The 17,705-nt window shown below is 31.2% G+C and overlaps 3 protein-coding genes across 12 annotated transcripts; 2 read left to right on the top strand and 1 right to left on the bottom strand.

Moving 5' to 3' along the window:
• Positions 1-231: 231 nt before the first annotated feature.
• Positions 232-5,413, top strand: LOC126849088 (sialin). Its single transcript, XM_050590633.1, has 7 exons — positions 232-510; positions 1,302-1,525; positions 2,152-2,388; positions 2,459-2,546; positions 2,635-2,855; positions 2,930-3,460; positions 3,561-5,413. Exons 1-7 carry the CDS (start codon positions 441-443, stop codon positions 3,681-3,683), a joined length of 1,494 nt encoding a protein of 497 aa, XP_050446590.1. The 5' UTR covers positions 232-440; the 3' UTR covers positions 3,684-5,413.
• On the bottom strand, positions 3,942-11,267 carry LOC126849073 (uncharacterized). Of its 5 annotated transcripts, none has more exons than XM_050590608.1 (12): positions 9,800-9,827; positions 8,799-8,864; positions 8,643-8,712; positions 8,036-8,529; positions 7,767-7,941; positions 7,323-7,658; positions 7,006-7,211; positions 6,641-6,890; positions 6,324-6,563; positions 5,978-6,229; positions 5,684-5,906; positions 3,942-4,078 (listed from the first exon to the last, which is right to left on the bottom strand). In XM_050590608.1, coding segments are annotated over exons 2-12 (2,301 nt in total). In that variant the 5' UTR covers positions 8,801-8,864; positions 9,800-9,827; the 3' UTR covers positions 3,942-4,025. The 5 variants fall into 5 exon arrangements, with proteins under 5 accessions (XP_050446565.1, XP_050446576.1, XP_050446546.1 ...); XM_050590619.1 differs by lacking the exon at positions 9,800-9,827 and adding an exon at positions 8,992-9,052; XM_050590589.1 differs by lacking the exon at positions 9,800-9,827 and adding an exon at positions 11,136-11,267 and having other exon boundaries at positions 8,643-8,864.
• Positions 9,841-17,178, top strand: LOC126849111 (ras-related protein Rab-5B). Of its 6 annotated transcripts, none has more exons than XM_050590704.1 (6): positions 9,841-9,983; positions 12,933-13,101; positions 13,384-13,535; positions 13,660-13,876; positions 14,249-14,373; positions 16,482-17,178. In XM_050590704.1, exons 2-5 carry the CDS (start codon positions 12,939-12,941, stop codon positions 14,359-14,361), a joined length of 645 nt encoding a protein of 214 aa, XP_050446661.1. In that variant the 5' UTR covers positions 9,841-9,983; positions 12,933-12,938; the 3' UTR covers positions 14,362-14,373; positions 16,482-17,178. The 6 variants fall into 6 exon arrangements, 5 of the variants coding, with proteins under 5 accessions (XP_050446661.1, XP_050446630.1, XP_050446644.1 ...); XR_007687356.1 differs by lacking the exon at positions 9,841-9,983 and adding an exon at positions 9,990-10,910 and having other exon boundaries at positions 14,249-14,958; XM_050590673.1 differs by lacking the exon at positions 9,841-9,983 and adding an exon at positions 9,990-10,910.
• The last annotated feature ends 527 nt before the right edge of the window (positions 17,179-17,705 follow it).

Genomic DNA, 17,705 nt, shown 5'->3' with positions numbered 1-17,705 from the left:
AAACGAACAGACCCTTTATTACGACTTAACGTAAACTCTCTGATTGGTCAATCGCGCCTGGTATAGTAAAAATCCCTAGACTCTGATCGATGTGAATAATTGTGCTCAATCTATATATTTTATATCTATGAGATATGACTTTTCGCGAATTCGTTGTTATATTACGCATGCGTGGGATTTGCCCCACTATTTACTCTGCAATACATACATACAAAACATATACATTGATATGGATGAGTGACAGCAAGTGAACAGTGACAGGTCCATTCGTGGAGTCGTAACACGCGACCGTAATGACCTGCTATTGGTACGAATGCATTGGAGGGAGCGTAACAAAAACATAATTTCGATGCCTAGAACGATAGTGAATCATCGTGAAAGCGTGAGATCACCGTAGAGAACGGGCACGACTGACGACGACGCGAACGTTGACAGGCATCATGGAAGTACTGGATCCGAGCGTCTCTAGAGACGATCAACCCCTTTGCGTCAACGATTCTCTAGAACGAGGTCCGCCTAATTTTTTTTAAACAACATCCGCATTCTTGTACGCTTATATCTACTATTTACATAATTGCTTATCGTTATCACGCAAATGACAGAGATGCTTGCCTCGCCAAAGCGTTATCGCGATGTATTGTTTGGAAACAAAGGGGTATGATAGTGATAGTAATGATAACACGAAGGAATGCTATTATGTTTACAGAGATTGCAAAGTAAAATAATTTTATGTTTTTATAAAACAATAATAACGTTAATAATATGAGATAATTCAAATGTCACAGCATGACTTTTTTATTTTTTTATCAAAATGCGAATACATGCTTTAAATTAGTTCAAGTAAAATTATTTTATAATTATTTATTGAATTCGTACTTTTCTCGGATTTTTAGTTGATGCCATTTGAAGGAAACAGAATAAATCAATAATTATTATTTTGGAAATATTAGCAGTGAAATTAATAAGGGCAGATATATACAATGCTATTAAAATTTTGACAGATTTCAAGCTATTTCAGAAAAATAAGTATATAGACTCAAAGCAAAATTTTTGATTAACTTAATCATTAAATAACTTGTACAAGATGACAGCATATAGCATTAACTAAATGATTTGACTAAACTCAGTTTTCAATTTTTAGTATAAATTAACATTTGAAAAAAAAAAAGCTAACTCAAATTGTACATAATGCAAAATTGTTATGCACAGATACATGATGAAAAATTTTTCTTTTGCAATTGTACATAATATATTTTAGCTATTTTTTTTGTTAACAGTGTATAATTATATTATTTTTTTAGTTAATACATTGCAGATTCCAGCAGACACTAAATCATGCATAAAAGCACGCCATACATTAGGTTTTCTGGGTTTTCTTGGCTTTGCCCTTGTGTATGCTATGAGGGTCAATTTATCAGTAGCCATTGTCTCCATGGTTAATCAGACAGCGATACCACATACCGAGGACAATGATACTAGTGATGTTTGTCCCAAAATAAAGCCAATAAATGGAACTTTTATACCGGTGAGTTTATTGCCATTTTTCCAAATAGTTATATTAATAGCTTTTATTATATTGTTACTTCTACATATATTTTGAATGAAGATTTATTTCAGTAGGTCATATAGATAATAATTATCATCTAATATTAGTCATCCAAGTTTTTATCTAATTTTATACAACTGATATATATAACGTAACTTGCACACATTAATATTTGGATCTTTTTCATAGTTTTATGCTTTAAAATTTAAATTACTAACATATATACAATAATATATTACCTAAAAAAATAAAATATTTATTATAAATTTATTAGATATTTTTCCACATTTTTCTCTTTTATTTTTAGTTATTTTATTAAATTTTTATACAATATTACAATGTCATTATAAAATATATTATTTTCAAAAAAACAATTTTTTTTTATTAGTATCTGAAAAATAAAGCTATTTATATTATAAATTTTTATTAATTATTTATATTATAAATTTTTTAATTTTTAAGAAATTAGCAATAATGGTGATTGTGTTTTTTATAGTTTACAACTAAAGCTTTTAAAAGTATTTCATGTTTGGAAATTTGTTTCCTATATTTTTATTTTATTATATGTAATTTGAAATTATCTTTAATATACATTTCATCGTCAGAGCGCGGGAGAATTTAATTGGAATGAGAAGACTCAAGGTATCATACTGGGTGTTTTCTTTCTTGGCTATGTAACGACAAATGTCCCGGGTGGTAGGATGGCCGAGAAAATGGGCGGCAAGCTAATTTACGGACTGGGAGTGTTTCTGACTGCTGTTCTGACAGTGATAAGTCCATTTGCCGCATATTGGGGTCTAGTACCGTTTTTAGTTGTACGGGTCGCAGAAGGATTTACCGAAGTAAATGTTTTGTCTCTTACAAGATGTATACTCACATGCGATCGGAAATTAATATTTTTTCATAATACAGGGGGTAACATTTCCTGCGATGCATAGTATGCTGGCGCATTGGGTACCACCATTAGAGAGAAGTAAATTTGCTGCTATAGTATATGCAGGTATAATTTCTTTGTCCCTCCTTTCTCCTTTGTCCTTCTGATAAATATAAAATATAAACTATTGAAAAATATTTATACTTTTTTTCAGGCTCGAATTTTGGAACTGTTGTTTCATTACCAGTGAGCGGCTGGCTGTGTTCACTAGAATTATGGGGTGGTTGGCCACTTGCATTTTATTTATTTGGAGGACTTGGTCTCATATGGTATGCGTTCTGGTTGATATTTATATATGATACTCCTTCGCAGCATGCAAAAATCGATCCTTCCGAGAAGGCGTATATCGAAGCTAGCGTTGAAAAAAAAGACGAGGTCAGTATTACGTTTAATATTCATATGAATATATTATTAATGACTCTGGCGTAATAAGCAAATAATTCTGATAGAACGATGATCCGGGAGTACCTTGGTTGTCTATCTTCACTTCTCTACCTATATGGGCCATTATCATTACACAGTGCGGTCAGTCCTGGGCGTTTTACACTCTTTTGACCGAGCTACCGACTTATATGGATAAAATTTTGCATTTGAATGTGCAACAGAATGCATTTCTCTCGGCGTTACCATACTTGAGCGCTTGGTTAGTGGGGCTCGGTATTTCGAGTTTTGCGGACGCGCTCCTTGCTCGTCGTCTAATCTCGCCCTTAGCCTCGTTCAAACTGTGGAACACGGTTGCTTCGTTAGGACCCAGTCTCAGTTTTATCGGTGCTATCTGGGCCGGATGCGATCGTATGACTGTGATGCTGATGCTCGCAGGACTGGGCTCTCTTCAGGGCGCAGTATACGCCGGAAATCAGATGAATCACATTGCGTTAGCGCCCCGTTATGCGGGCACCTTGTACGGATTGACGAATGCCGCAGCAAACGCATGCGGGTTCTTGGCGCCTTACGTTATCGGCAGTATAGTAGAGGGACATGTAAGTATATATTCGTCACATTCTTAGTTTCATATTTGCTTGTTGAAATATAAGTGCGTCCATAGTATACATTGCATTTGTTTTTCGTTTTGCATTATAGGAGACCCTTGCACGCTGGCATACGGTGTTCTGGATGGCAGCAGGAATAAACATGATTACTAATTGCTTCTATTTGTTGTTTGCATCTGCCACCGAACAGCCGTGGAGTAAAGGCGGTAGTTGATGACAATATTGCATTAGAGACGCGATATTGAACGTGGAAAATAATATATTCTCTAATAATATTGCACACAGTACATTTTAATTTGGCTGGCCAATTTTTTATAATATTCGGTATAGATATTACCGATTATTTTTTGTAAAATAATTTAACATTTGTTAATTTATTTTCTAAAGTTTTATAGTCTAATCGTATTTATCATTAGGTGATATATACAATGACAAATGGGTCATATTTCAGTATTATCATTTCTGCTGACACGTGATAATTAGATAAATGTCGCCCGTATGGCCTCTGCTTCGGATAATTGAAATTATTATATTTTCTTTATTTCCAATTTTGCTTTTAATTCAGATTCAGATCACATTGAATATATGAATCTGAATATATAAAAATATCTGCAATTTTAGAAAAAGATAATAAGTAAATACAAATCTTAAGTTTGACTTAATAAGTATCTGTCTCTCTTGCAATCGTTAGTATTTGAAAGAAAGTGATTAACAGTGCAAATATAAATTTAAAAAAGTAGAATAAAATGATTCCAAAGCTTTGTTTCCAAAAAAATAACTTAAAATTTCATTAAAACAATAAAATATTGAAAAAATTATATATAAAATATTAAGATTACTTAATTTTTTTTGATAGAAAAAGATTTTACATAGTTTTTTTCTACACAATTCGACGACGTACGTTCCAATATCATTAAAAGTTATTAATGCTTAAAAAAAAAAGGAGAAAATGATTCTCTAATTTTATTGTCAATTTTTCCTAAAATGAATCTCTTACAAAGAAATTCTAATCTATTTTTTTCAATGTATTTTTGCATATATCTCTTTCTCGATTATATTATTACATGAAATATTTTCTAGATATATATAATGGCATTTAATTTTGCAAATATATATTCTACTAAATGTATGTATATCTCACATACACATGTACACGACAATACATACAATAGATCAAAACTTGCACATTCGAAATCTGCTATATGCACATCTGTTTTATCTGATATTTAAAAATGATAACATGTGATAGACTCTCTCTTTACAGAAGAACAATTGAAATTATTAGTGATAGTAAAAATTATATATTTTTATTTATACAATTAAAAAAAAATATATATCTTTATATATAATTTCTAAACATTTTAGATATTGTCAATTTATTATTTTAAAAATAAAGGTATTATTTATTTATAATGCCAAAAGAAATAAATAAGATAATTAGTTTCTATTACATAAAAATTATGTAAGTGGAATTTATTATATTTAATGTTAATATATGTTATTGACATATTTCTGACAATGAAAAAAACAAAATAATATAGAAATAAATTAACGATTTTGTCGTTAAAAAAAAGGAGTACATGTATAATTTATAGAAATTTTATTCCAGATATATCGAGATGTGAAATATAAATCATTAGAAATTATATCTAGCACAATAGAGTATTCATATATTGAATGCATATCGTACATCTTCAATTTGAATGATATTTTTAACAGTACAAAAATTTGCATAACTATATGTATATACAAAATGACATAATCACATTTTAATTTGTGAGAGAAATGTTAAAATAATCTTCTATGTGAATAAACGTATAAAATTTTTTTCTAAATGTATTGATGATATCTAAATAAGCGATAACAATAATCAATTATTTATACACAAATTTTTAATCATGTTCTTATTACTCATTCATTCAATAAATTTGCTGTTAAAATATATATATTGCACCATTTTTGTAAAATTTTTATATTGTATTTTATTTTGTTAATTCACTATTTAATTTTCCAAGATAAAAATGCTGCATCTACTTGTTCTGTTATTGTTGACAGGAATTAGCATACAATTAAATAAAAGAATATTAGGTGCGTTCATATAGGAATGTTAGATAAGGATAAAAATTATGTTTAAATTATATGTCATATGTGCATTTTCTGCACTTTCATCATTTTTTTTTATTAGTATAGTTTTAAAACGAAAAGAATGCTAACTTGAATTTAAATCATCTTTCTTTTTTGCAGTAAGCTCAAAGATCATATCCCGCATGCGGCTCAACTCTATCAATTCTGTTTTCATTCTTTGAATATTATTTTCTTTTTCTGATATGGTTTGTTCATGCATCTGTAACATTTGCACCATTTGTTGAATTTCTTGCTTAAGCGCAGATATATCGTTTTGATTTGTTTCTATTTCCGCATTTTTTTTCTCTAAAATCTACACATAAAAAATATAATTAATTAACACAGAACATTTTTAATCCAATATAAAAGAAAAGTTAATTATACCTGTTCCTTTTTGCTGAGAGAATCTTTCAACTTTTGTAAAAGTTTACTTAATTCATGATTTTTGTTGCTTATATCTGTAGCTTTTCTTTCTGCAGTTAAACGTTCGGAATCTAATTCCTGGATTTTTATTTTTAATGTATCAACCTTTTTGTTGCTAGTCTCTAATTCATTTGTACATTGCATTAACTTCTCATTCAGGTGTTTCAAATCTGTCGATTTTTCTATCACAATTTTTTTCAGAGATTCAATTTCCTACAAACGAAAAAGTGCAAGGGCTATAGTATGAAAAAAAAATAAATTTTTTATAGCTGCAAACACATTTCAGGTAATTGTAGCAAGCACTAACTTGTTTCTTTGTAAAAATTGCTTTCTTAGATTGATCTTCCATTTCATGAAGCTTTCCTGTTAATATAGATTTTTCAGCTTTTATTCCTTCCAAGCACTGCTGTGTATCAAATAATAATTGGTGTAATCTGCTAGACTCAGCTATCACTTGTGCTAATCTATGTTGGAGACTAGTACTATGATTATTCGCCGCTTCTAAACTCGATTGCATTGCCCTTTCGGAATGTCTCATTGTTGCTAACTTTAGTGGAATTAATTATTAAATATAAGTATAGATACTTCTGTATTGAATATGAAAAAAAAAACAAAAAATTATACCTTATATTCATATAATTCCATTACCGCAGACGTTGGAATATCATTTAATTGATTTGATTCAAATGTTGATTCAAGTTTGGCTAAGAATGCATTGAGGCGCTCTTCTTGCGTAATGGAGAATAATGGTGCCAGTTCATTTCCAGTATAATTCAGGGATGCCTTATTCGCGACTTCCAATACATTGCTATTAGTACTTTGAACTAACATTAATGGTTCTAATTCTTTCATGCAGATCGCCACTGCAGAAACACTTATCAAACAGAAATTTCATATATGCAATTGTATTATTATAATTGCGTTAAATACATATTACAATTGCGTTAAATGAAAATATTAAACATTTTTATTGCCTGAAACACTCTTACCATTCTTGTGGAAACCCAGTTGATGATGTTAATTGCAAGACTTTTTGCTTCACTTCCCCATCACCAGTGAATAATGCTAGCGCCATTATCATTTGTATTTGCTTTTTACTAAGTAATTCAGAATACAATGTCAACCAATTGGAATAACTTGTCGCTAAGTCTGCTGTCAAGGCTAATGCATAAATGTAAAGATTGGTGGAAGCATTCTGCAAAATTAGAAATATGTATTTAATGCAACTAAACTTTAGCATATTATATATATATATATATATATATATATATATATATATATACACATTCTGCATTATATAACATACTTGGACAAAATTTCCAGTCCAATCTCCAGCAGCAGGAAATTCATTATCTAACATGCGACTAAATATTCTACGCATCGCGTGCTCGCTAAACGACTGCATAATTTTTTTCTTAAGTGCAGGAGTTTTAATCATTTCTTGGAACAGTTGCATCAATTCAGCTTGTTTTGTTTCCATTTCTACATTTTGACCTCCATTTTGCCCATTAGTTTCATCTTCTGGATTTGTTATGAGCATAAGAACAGCTGGATCTACTTCTGTTAAAACTTCGATAGAAGTTTTAGTGCGTCGTGAATCAATGATGATGCTTCGTATGAGTGCTAAAGCTTTAGAGCACACCTACAATTTTTCGACAAAAAATTGGATTAAATTATTAATTTTTTTTCTCACCATCTTTAGATCTCAAATTATTACACTAACAAGAATTGCAATAATAATTTTTCATACTTGTTCCACAGGTACCCATGTCATAGCTGATTTTATACAAGTAGGATATAAAGGAATTAAAGCAGTTAATTTCAGTTTTACTAATGACAGTAAAAATTCCATCATAAGAGCAATACATTCTGGATCTGTGTTTTCTTCTAAAGTGGCTAATATATTTCCTACATCTCTGCCATAACTATAGACGACAGCAAAAAACATAGCATTCTTATACATTTTATTGCAAATATATATACAAATATATATACAAATATCTGATTTGATATACTTACTTTGAATATGTAAGCAGTATATTTCTTGAATGCTCATTTTGCCCGACGTCGTTGAAAAAATCAATAATGTGTCTCAATAATAAAACGTCCTTTTTTTCCATTGCTGTTCTAAGATTTGTGAAAGTAAGTGATGCAAAGTCCATGATATATTTCTCGGAAATATTTGTATTGGTCGGCTCCAATATAATCAATAGCTTGCAACATTGCACACTAGTATTAATGTGTTCTTGGAGCTTTAATAATGTTCTGATGAATGTTTTGGTATTGATGGTACGCATCAATGTATACACTGCTGGAAGATTTTTATAACACAGATTTACCAGCACTCCTAATGAAAGTGCAATAATCTCTTCTTCCTTTGATTGTACTACCCATTGAGTTAATGTAGAGATTAAATATGGAAGATGAGCTTCTTGCCATAATATTTTGATTCCATATGTTAATTCTTGAAGTAATTTTAATACTCGTATCCTTTTCTCAGTTGTCAAATTTGCCTATATATGATACGTAAAAAAACTATTATAAATAATAGAATTTTGATAAATGTTTACATTTCTTCTTAAAGATTTATTATGTAGCAAGATAATTTAATATTAATAGTTCATACCTCTAATAATCTTGCTAATATTGGTGCAAATTTATATGTATGAATTAGCGATTGTCTAGCAGGAACATTCCTGCAAGCATTTTGTAAAACATCTACAGCAGTCCAGATCAAAGTAGATCGCGATGCTAAAGAATTCATAAGCTCATACAGACTCACATAGAATTCTGCAGCTATACTAGTTCCAGGATCAAATACACTCAGGTCCATTGACACGCTTATTATCTTAAAAACAAAAATTTATAATATAAAGTAATATATCTTGTGTTTTCTAAAATACATATAATTAAATAATATAACTAAAATATTATATGTATGTATAACAACATTATAATGTAATCATTAAATTTACTCCAAGACTTCTTTGTATAGCAGATGTAGCACTTTCACTGGGATGCTTGTTATAATCTAAGGCCGCTGATATAAATGCTCTCATATGTTGATACTTCTCCATTATTGCATTCGAATATTTTACAAAAAGATTTGACAAGAATTCCTCCCAGTTAACGTGTCGAATACACAAGTTTTCTCAAAAATATATATCACTGCGTTGTCAAAAACAAATATTACGCAGTCACGTCAGAAGCAACGCACAACAAAAATATTTATCTAGAAAATATTATGCCATTTAATTTGATATAGTTTAGCATTTTGTTGCTGTGCGTATTCTCGAATCGTGAACAAAGCCGACAAATATGAAATGAATTGGTTCGAATCGTGAACGTCCATTTTTAAAGATCCATCTGATTCAAATCTACCAATCGCGTCCATTATTGTCGCGTGGGCCAATCAATGAATAACACAAGATGTCAGTGCGGTATTTTTCTTTTTTACTAACAATGAATTACTAAAAATGTATCACGGAGCATGCAGCATATCTAGCAAGTCATGATCATATCAGCTGTAGATTTTAGATCCATGTTTCTAATCGGCTAGTCACTCGACTCTTATAGATCGAAATAAAAGATCAGAATAAAATATGGCATCTTATATAGAAATGCCGCATAATGAGCTATTGTGTCCATTATACCATAGATGGTATAAAATACATAGATATTGCAGGAGCCTATTGCGATGACGAGAATTTATGAAAAAGAGGGGATGGGTATCAACCACACTTCTATGTGCCACCAATCACAAGTATACAGAAACGTGCCTACCCGAAAAGAACCGAAGAAGATCGCATTACGAGTCGAATAAGATCACATTCCGAACATTCCGACGCATCCCACTTGCGTCTATCTTGAGCTCTCCCCCTTGTCCATATCGACAGCTAATGCTGCGTCTATGTATTTTACATGTCTATGGTCCCACATACTGCTTCCTACTTGTTCGTAGTAGTCGGTACGTATACATTCGTGAATCGCGGAGAAGACAAAACGGCGGAGTCGCGAGAGAGAGAGAAAGAGAGCCGTTTCGAGATTTCGCGTTTCCGGTTCTGCGAAATCGACCAAATAATCGAGCCAGATCGCTGCGTCGCACGACCTACGGAAACGGAGCGGGACGAATCGGCAAAAAGTGACGCAGCACCGTATGCATCGCGCGTGTCGGTAATCTATCCCTTTTTCTCTCTCTCTCTCTCTCTTTTTGTCCCCCCCTCTCTGCTTCTCTCCCTCTTCCAACTCAACGGTGTGTCAAAGTTCCGATTACTCGCTGTCGATGTATGTTCATCGTCGTCATCGGTGCCCATCGATGTAAGTTACGGAGGAACACGGGGAACGATCGCAGGATTAAATTGTGAAGGTGTAACGCGATAACACCTCCCCGGGGACGTACGCCTCTTCACCGTCAGGTTGTGCGCGACGATATCGAAGTGCGAGCGAGAAGCGACGACGCGAGAAAGAGAAAGGAGAGAGAGAGAGAGAGAGAGAGTGAGAGCGCGAGAGGACGAAAGTGCGAATACAATTCACGGGATCGGCTCGCGCGTGAGAGAGAAAGAGAGAGGAGTTGCCTTTGGAGTTTTGCGTGCGTGGTTTTGTGTATCTTGTCCATCCTAACTCTTCTCATCGCCGGGAGCTGTCATAAATGTACACATTCTACATAGATTACGCGATCTATGCTCGGTCGACGGGCCGATCTATCGGTGGCAAGTGCTGACTCGAGCCTGACTCGGCTCGCGCCAGTGAATCGACGTTAATCATCGTCGCCGTCGTCGTCGTCGTCGACATCATCGTCGTCGTCGTCGTCGTCGTCGCCGTCATCGTCTCCTGAAGCAGCTAGCTAGCCAGCGCGGCGCATCAATCTAACGGCGAATCTCCTCAACGCAAACAGGTTAAGCATACTCTCGAGGCTCATGATCTCTCTACCTTGGCAGGTGTCCGTCATTCTGAAAACGCGCAAGCATGATGAGCGAGCGAGATAAGAAGCGAATCTAAATTATGATAGCCTCCCCACCCAAGAGATTCGATGCAAGATGTTTATATGCTACATCCTGATAAGAGGGACGGGGGACGAAAGAGAAAGAGACGAAAAGGGAGCGCGTGTATTGTCACCTACATGACTTGTTGTCAGGTGACGATGCGCTCCGGTCGTGCTCGAGTTTTCGAGGGGCGTTTTAATATTTCGGATGTTGCTGACGTTTCAACGTCGGGCGGTGACAAGTACTCAGGGCTGTAACAATCGTGGCGCATTCTCGTTCACTCCCTTTATTCGTCTCTCTTGTCCTCCTTTCCTCTCTCGTCTACTCCCTCTCTTTCCTTCGCCGATCTTTTTCCGCTATCTCGCATCGTCTATCTCTCCCTCTTGTTTGCACATACACATACGTTGCGCGGCGCTTGCGCACATATACACATAACACACACAAATATACGCGACATAGCTCTTCCCGTGTTCCCGTCTTTCTCCTTTTCTTCATCGTCGACGCGTCGTTTTAACGGTTTCCCATGATTTTTCGATAGTATCCCTCTACTCAAGATCATCAGTGACGTAGAATAATCATTCGGCGAATTTTTTTCTTCACGCGAATGTCGCGAGACACTCGTACGATACACAGAATCTGAGACTCTTTTTTTATAAGCATTGTACAAATCTCGTGATTATCGTAAAAATTGATGCATCGCTCTTCTCGTGACGGTTACTCCCGACTATTCGATCTTTTTCGCGTTAGTCTCTTCTCGTGAACGTAATTAAAAATAGAAATAAATAAATAAAAAGAAAAAAAACTAATGGAAAACTCGTTCTCGATCTTTAGTCGCACAAAGAGTTAATGGGATAATATAATTAACAGTGCCGGATCTCTTAATGGGTTAAAAAGAGTCTGTACTTTTTTGTTTCCCAAATAAATTAGCTACTCCTTCGACTTTATCACTGTGCTTGTAAGTAATCGCTCTCGTTTTTAAAATCTTCCATTCTAATTGATCGCGTTAATCAAAGAATAATTAATTCATGATCCATACATTAAAGTATAAGTAATTTATTGCTTTACATTTTGAGATTTCTCAGGCACTACTCACTTGTTGTCTTAAGAGTGAGATACTTTTATTTTAATATCGTTTTCATCCTACAATCTTTGTTTTTTTGAATATTCTTATCTTATCACTTGCACTTTCGTATTTCATGAAAATATTTGTTTCTAAAATGATTTTTGTCTCTTTTCATCTTTCAGAATATTTTCAAGTAATCTTTTTTCTTAAAATTACATCCGATCTTTTATTTGTATCTCCTATTGTATTCCTAATTGAAATTAAATAGGTACGCAGACTCTGCACAGTTTAAGAACATTGTAATTATTTATCATATACATGAAACATCTGTCATGCATATAAAATTATAAATAGACATTTATCTATTCAATTGAACTTTAGTGAGCAATAACAAAAGCAAACTAGAGATTTTGTTATGACGAATATTATTTTTCTTCAAAATTTCTTTTTATAGGAGCATCTCTAGAAATATTTTTATGTTTCATATTGAACACTAAATTTTTAGTATCAATGTAATATTAAAATTTTATTTACCTTATATTATGTGTAGATATTGAGAGAAAAATGTTTTATTACAAAATTTATATTTAATATTTTTCAATTTTAAAATTTCTATAATAAATATTGCATTATTTTTGTAACTCTATAATGCATTTGAATCTACATTCATCTGATTTTATAATGCTTAAATATAGTCAATGATATTAAAAAAAGATGTCATTAAACATACAACTTATAAATCTTATCATAAAGCAAATAGAGAAGCTTCTTAGAAGTTTAAAATGATCTTACAAATGTATCAAAAGATATTGTTCAAAGTTAATAAAATTATAAGATTAATTAAAACTAACAAATCAAATTTTCTTTTCAGGTGATCATGGCGAATCGAGGTACAGCTCAAAGACCAAATGGATCGACACAAGGGAAAATCTGTCAGTTTAAGCTAGTTTTACTTGGTGAATCTGCAGTTGGAAAATCAAGCCTTGTTTTAAGGTTTGTCAAAGGACAGTTCCACGAGTACCAGGAGAGTACAATTGGTGGTAAGAATATTAATATATAATTCTCAATTCCACGTTTATCGAAATATAATTTATATTTTTAAATTATATAGATAAGCTGTTTAATTGTAACTCTTTTTAAATTGTACACACACTTATATATTTAAAGAAATATTTATAATTTTTTTGATTCTAAAAACTGAATACTGTTACAAAAAGAAAAGATTATACTTTTTATATAACAAAAAAAATTATATATATGGTTTTTGTATAATTATTTTTATATTGATTACTTGTCACTATAGCAAATGTTATTATTTCCAGCTGCATTTCTAACACAAACCGTATGTTTGGACGACACAACCGTAAAATTTGAAATTTGGGATACTGCGGGGCAAGAACGTTATCATAGTCTTGCACCAATGTACTATCGTGGTGCACAAGCAGCCATTGTTGTGTACGATATAACAAATCAGGTAGGCAGTCTGTCAATTCCTTTAGTGAAGATTTAAGAGAGACAAATATTTATGAATTATCTTTATGATAAAGATGAATCAGCAATCACAAAACTAAATGTATGTTTGCTTATTATTTTATTAGGATACATTCTCACGTGCCCAAACATGGGTAAAAGAACTGCAGCGCCAGGCCAGTCCAAGTATAGTGATAGCATTAGCTGGAAATAAGGCAGATTTGGCAAATAAAAGAGTTGTCGAATATGATGAAGCTCAAACATATGCAGATGAAAATGGCCTTCTTTTCATGGAAACATCTGCTAAAACGGCGATGAATGTCAACGACATTTTCCTTGCAATTGGTAAGTTATATATATCTTTATTTTTATTCTATTATGATTATACATTATATTATTATAGATAACAAATAATACAATAGTAATAAAATAATTAAGCTAACAAGTAATATTGATATCAAACAATAATGTATGTTTATATTAAATTTGTCATTTTATTTGATAATATATACACCGAAATATTATTCCATCTTGTATTACGCATGATCACTAATCAAAGTGCGTGATAACTTTGTATATGTTGATAACACATCATGTTCAACAGTAAATAATATTTTTGAAAAAAGAAAATGTGTGTAGTCTCCACATTAAAACATTGACACACGCACAGTTTTATCGTAGAATGTGTGGAAAAAATAATTCTTTTTTTTTTTACAGCTAAAAAGCTTCCTAAGAACGAACAATCAGGAAGCGCAAGTACGAGTGGTCAAGGTCGTCGACTAGTCGAGTCGGATGGGCAAAAGGCAGCAACCGGCAATTGCTGCAAGTGATTATCTAAATCCGTATGTGTCTCACAATATATATATTCGTATCTATATATATTTTTACATTATTTGAATATATATACTGTCTTCAAAATTAATTGGGAAAAAACTACAAGAGATATTATTCCATTAATGAAAAGTTGAAAAATATTTGATATGCCTAATGAATATGTTACAAATCAAATGCATATTCGGTGTATATCAATTTGTTTACATATTTTTATAATAATAGAATATATTATGAAAAGAAAGCGCGATCAAAAAAGGAAAAAAAAAAGGGAAACGGGGAAATATATCAATTTCATATTGTGTAGAATAGACATTTGCACCTTAAAATGCTTTTAGCAGATTTTTGTATTAGGATTATATAATATGGGAGATATCTCTGAGTAGTGACACACATGCAGTTTCATAGAATATATTATATTTCCTGTTATATGTTTAATATTTTTTATAGTGTATATTCTCTCGCGACTTTTGCCTTCTTTATATTTATTGGAACAATAAATAAACACGGCGGATTAGAATAATTAGATAAGAAAGAAAAGCGCGGATTGTGAAAATAAGCTCCATCATATGACCGTCAAATTTATAATCTGCAAGGTATAAATGTGTAACTATAATATTGATGTACGATATTTAGCTGATATTGACAGTTTCTTGTAATTAAAACATGGTTTACACAAAGTATATGCGAAGAAAATAGTTCTAAATTTTCTGATGTTTCTATCCTAATGACGTATCTGTGCTTATTTGTTGGTGAATTTTCCTTTTAGTATTACTATATCTCTTTTCAAGCTTCTTAATATAGAAATATCTAATATAGTAATCCCACATAATCGAAATAATTCTTTTTAATCAAAATTTTGCAGTGTTTTTTCGTTGAATGGCCAATATTGAATAATATGCGATATCTCGTCTCTTTACTTCTTAAGTAACATTTACATTATAACAACTTTATTAAAGTCGGAATTATTATTTGCGCATAATAATATTGTAATCTATGTGTTATATAATATTTAAAAACATAATATTATTTTTCTATTATAGTTTCTCTATTCTATTACTTATTCGCGATTAATTTAAGCACATAATCTTCGCAAAATTTTGCAAAAAAGTTATTTAATAAGACACTATAAATATGTCTTGAGAGTGTATAGGCATTTAGTGTTTATATAAAACTCTATATAGATATTAATAGATATTACAAATTTATAAAGGTTTCCTTTCTTTGGTGGATTCTACTTTCTGACTGATAAAGGTGCTACAAGAATACACATATGCATGATCCATTATGCAAGCTTGTGAAAATGTTTCTTGCGATTTATAATAATACTCTTATCTTCTGTGCAATGATCGTATCATTGGATTGTATGTTTGAAATATAATATTTTTTGTAATAATGTGATAGGTAAAACTATTTAAAATTGTTACAAAAAAAAAGAAATTCTCAGGGTGCAATTTTTCTCTTTATAATCTCTAATATCCTTGTATATCTTAATTATATATTATATCATTTTCGCTCTCTCTTTCTCTTTCTGTGTTTTTCTTTTTATGAGGTACGAGATTATCTAGATATATTCTGTTAAAATCACAGGTAGGTTCATTTTTGTTTAGAGAATTTAGAATTTGTCAGGCAAATAAATTGTTTTTATAGTATAGTTACAGTCTCTTATGCATTGTAGATATTTAACAATTGTAATACATTACATGATGGAATCATACATGTGACTCTCATTTTCCTCATTATTATGTATATAATAGAAAAGAGAAACGATTTTTGATGTATGTTTGAAAACTGTATATTTTATTATATACTTTTCAACGTTGATATACACTATTTAAACATTCGTCACTATTTTATTTTTACTGAGAGGATTAGTTATTTTTCAGAGATTTTTTATTAAATTAGGTAAGTTGCAAGTGTAAGTTGTTAATTATTCAAAACAATGTATATGTCAATACAATGTCACTGTCATACCCAGTACATTGTTGATCTATAAAAGATTCTAATTAAGCTAAACTACTTAATATCTACTTTTTGTTATGTTAATTAAACTCGGTGTTTATGTGCATATCTTAGAATAATATTGCAGTGTAGACGCGTTATCTATTTCTGATTACAGATATGTACTATAATCTACAAAGATAAATGCACCACGAGTGTGCTACGATGAATTTGAAACGAGGATACACAACATGGGAAAAATACAGAGAGGGAAGTGAACTGTGCAGGACATTTGCAATTTTGCTTGAGTGATTGACTAAGAGCCTGTGTCTCAATGTAATCGACGATATATCATCTATTTTGAGTATCAGATCTATTAAGAGGCAGTAAAGAAAGCTCCCATTTGTAATTCTAGTAGTGGGCGGTGTTCGTTATAAATATATAAATATATATATAAATACATTATATATATATATATATATATATATATATATATATATATATGTATAAATCATACAGAAAAATATGATTTATATATGTAATAAGTAATGCTAATAATAATAAATAATATTAATAATAATAATTAATAAAAAATATATAATATACCATTAATACACCATAAATATTGATAATAACAGTATATTTAAAATATGCAACGTCTAATCAATTTTTGGCACGCGAAGATCTTGTAAGATAGGAGAAGCTATTTCTGCTGCTATTACTATGTATTTTCTTTCTTAGTTTGTAACACATAACAATTTCTTGCTCTAAAAAATATATTGTATATTAATTTTATTGACAACTCATAATGAATTATAAATGAATTACACGGGAAAAAAAAATAAACTTGTGAATATTACAATGGCTCTTTATAATTTGTCTTTTTATTTGACCAGAAAAAACTGTTAAAAAGAGTAAGTTTATTATGTGGGCAAATACCATAATTTATTGTTTTAATTGAATATACATATGTATTTCATTTAAATAATCTCTTTTTCTAAGATAACTCTTTTGTTAATGAATTTACTTATATATTCATACGTTTGATATATAAAATATTAACATACTTCAGTAGACATGTTGGTAACATTATTTGTATAATTGTTTATTATGACATGTCAAAGTATAATATGAAAATGAACGATTCATACAACAGCAAATCGAATACGATAATAGATATAAAACGCAGGTTTCTATCCGAATACACAATACTAGATGATACGAAAATTGTATTCAGGAAAGTACATTCTGAGCCCGAGTTGGAAAGTATTACAAATTATGATGATATATGTGGACCTTGGCAATTTCATAATGTACCGTTGCATAATCAATACGATTATTTATCTTCCAAATTGATAACATCTGAAGATGTAGTTTGCATGAGAAAGCAAAGGAACAAAAA

This window comes from Cataglyphis hispanica, chromosome 1, assembly GCF_021464435.1.
Source record: "Cataglyphis hispanica isolate Lineage 1 chromosome 1, ULB_Chis1_1.0, whole genome shotgun sequence".
NCBI lineage: Eukaryota > Metazoa > Arthropoda > Insecta > Hymenoptera > Formicidae > Cataglyphis > Cataglyphis hispanica.
This window is presented reverse-complemented; position numbering and strand designations above follow the sequence as displayed.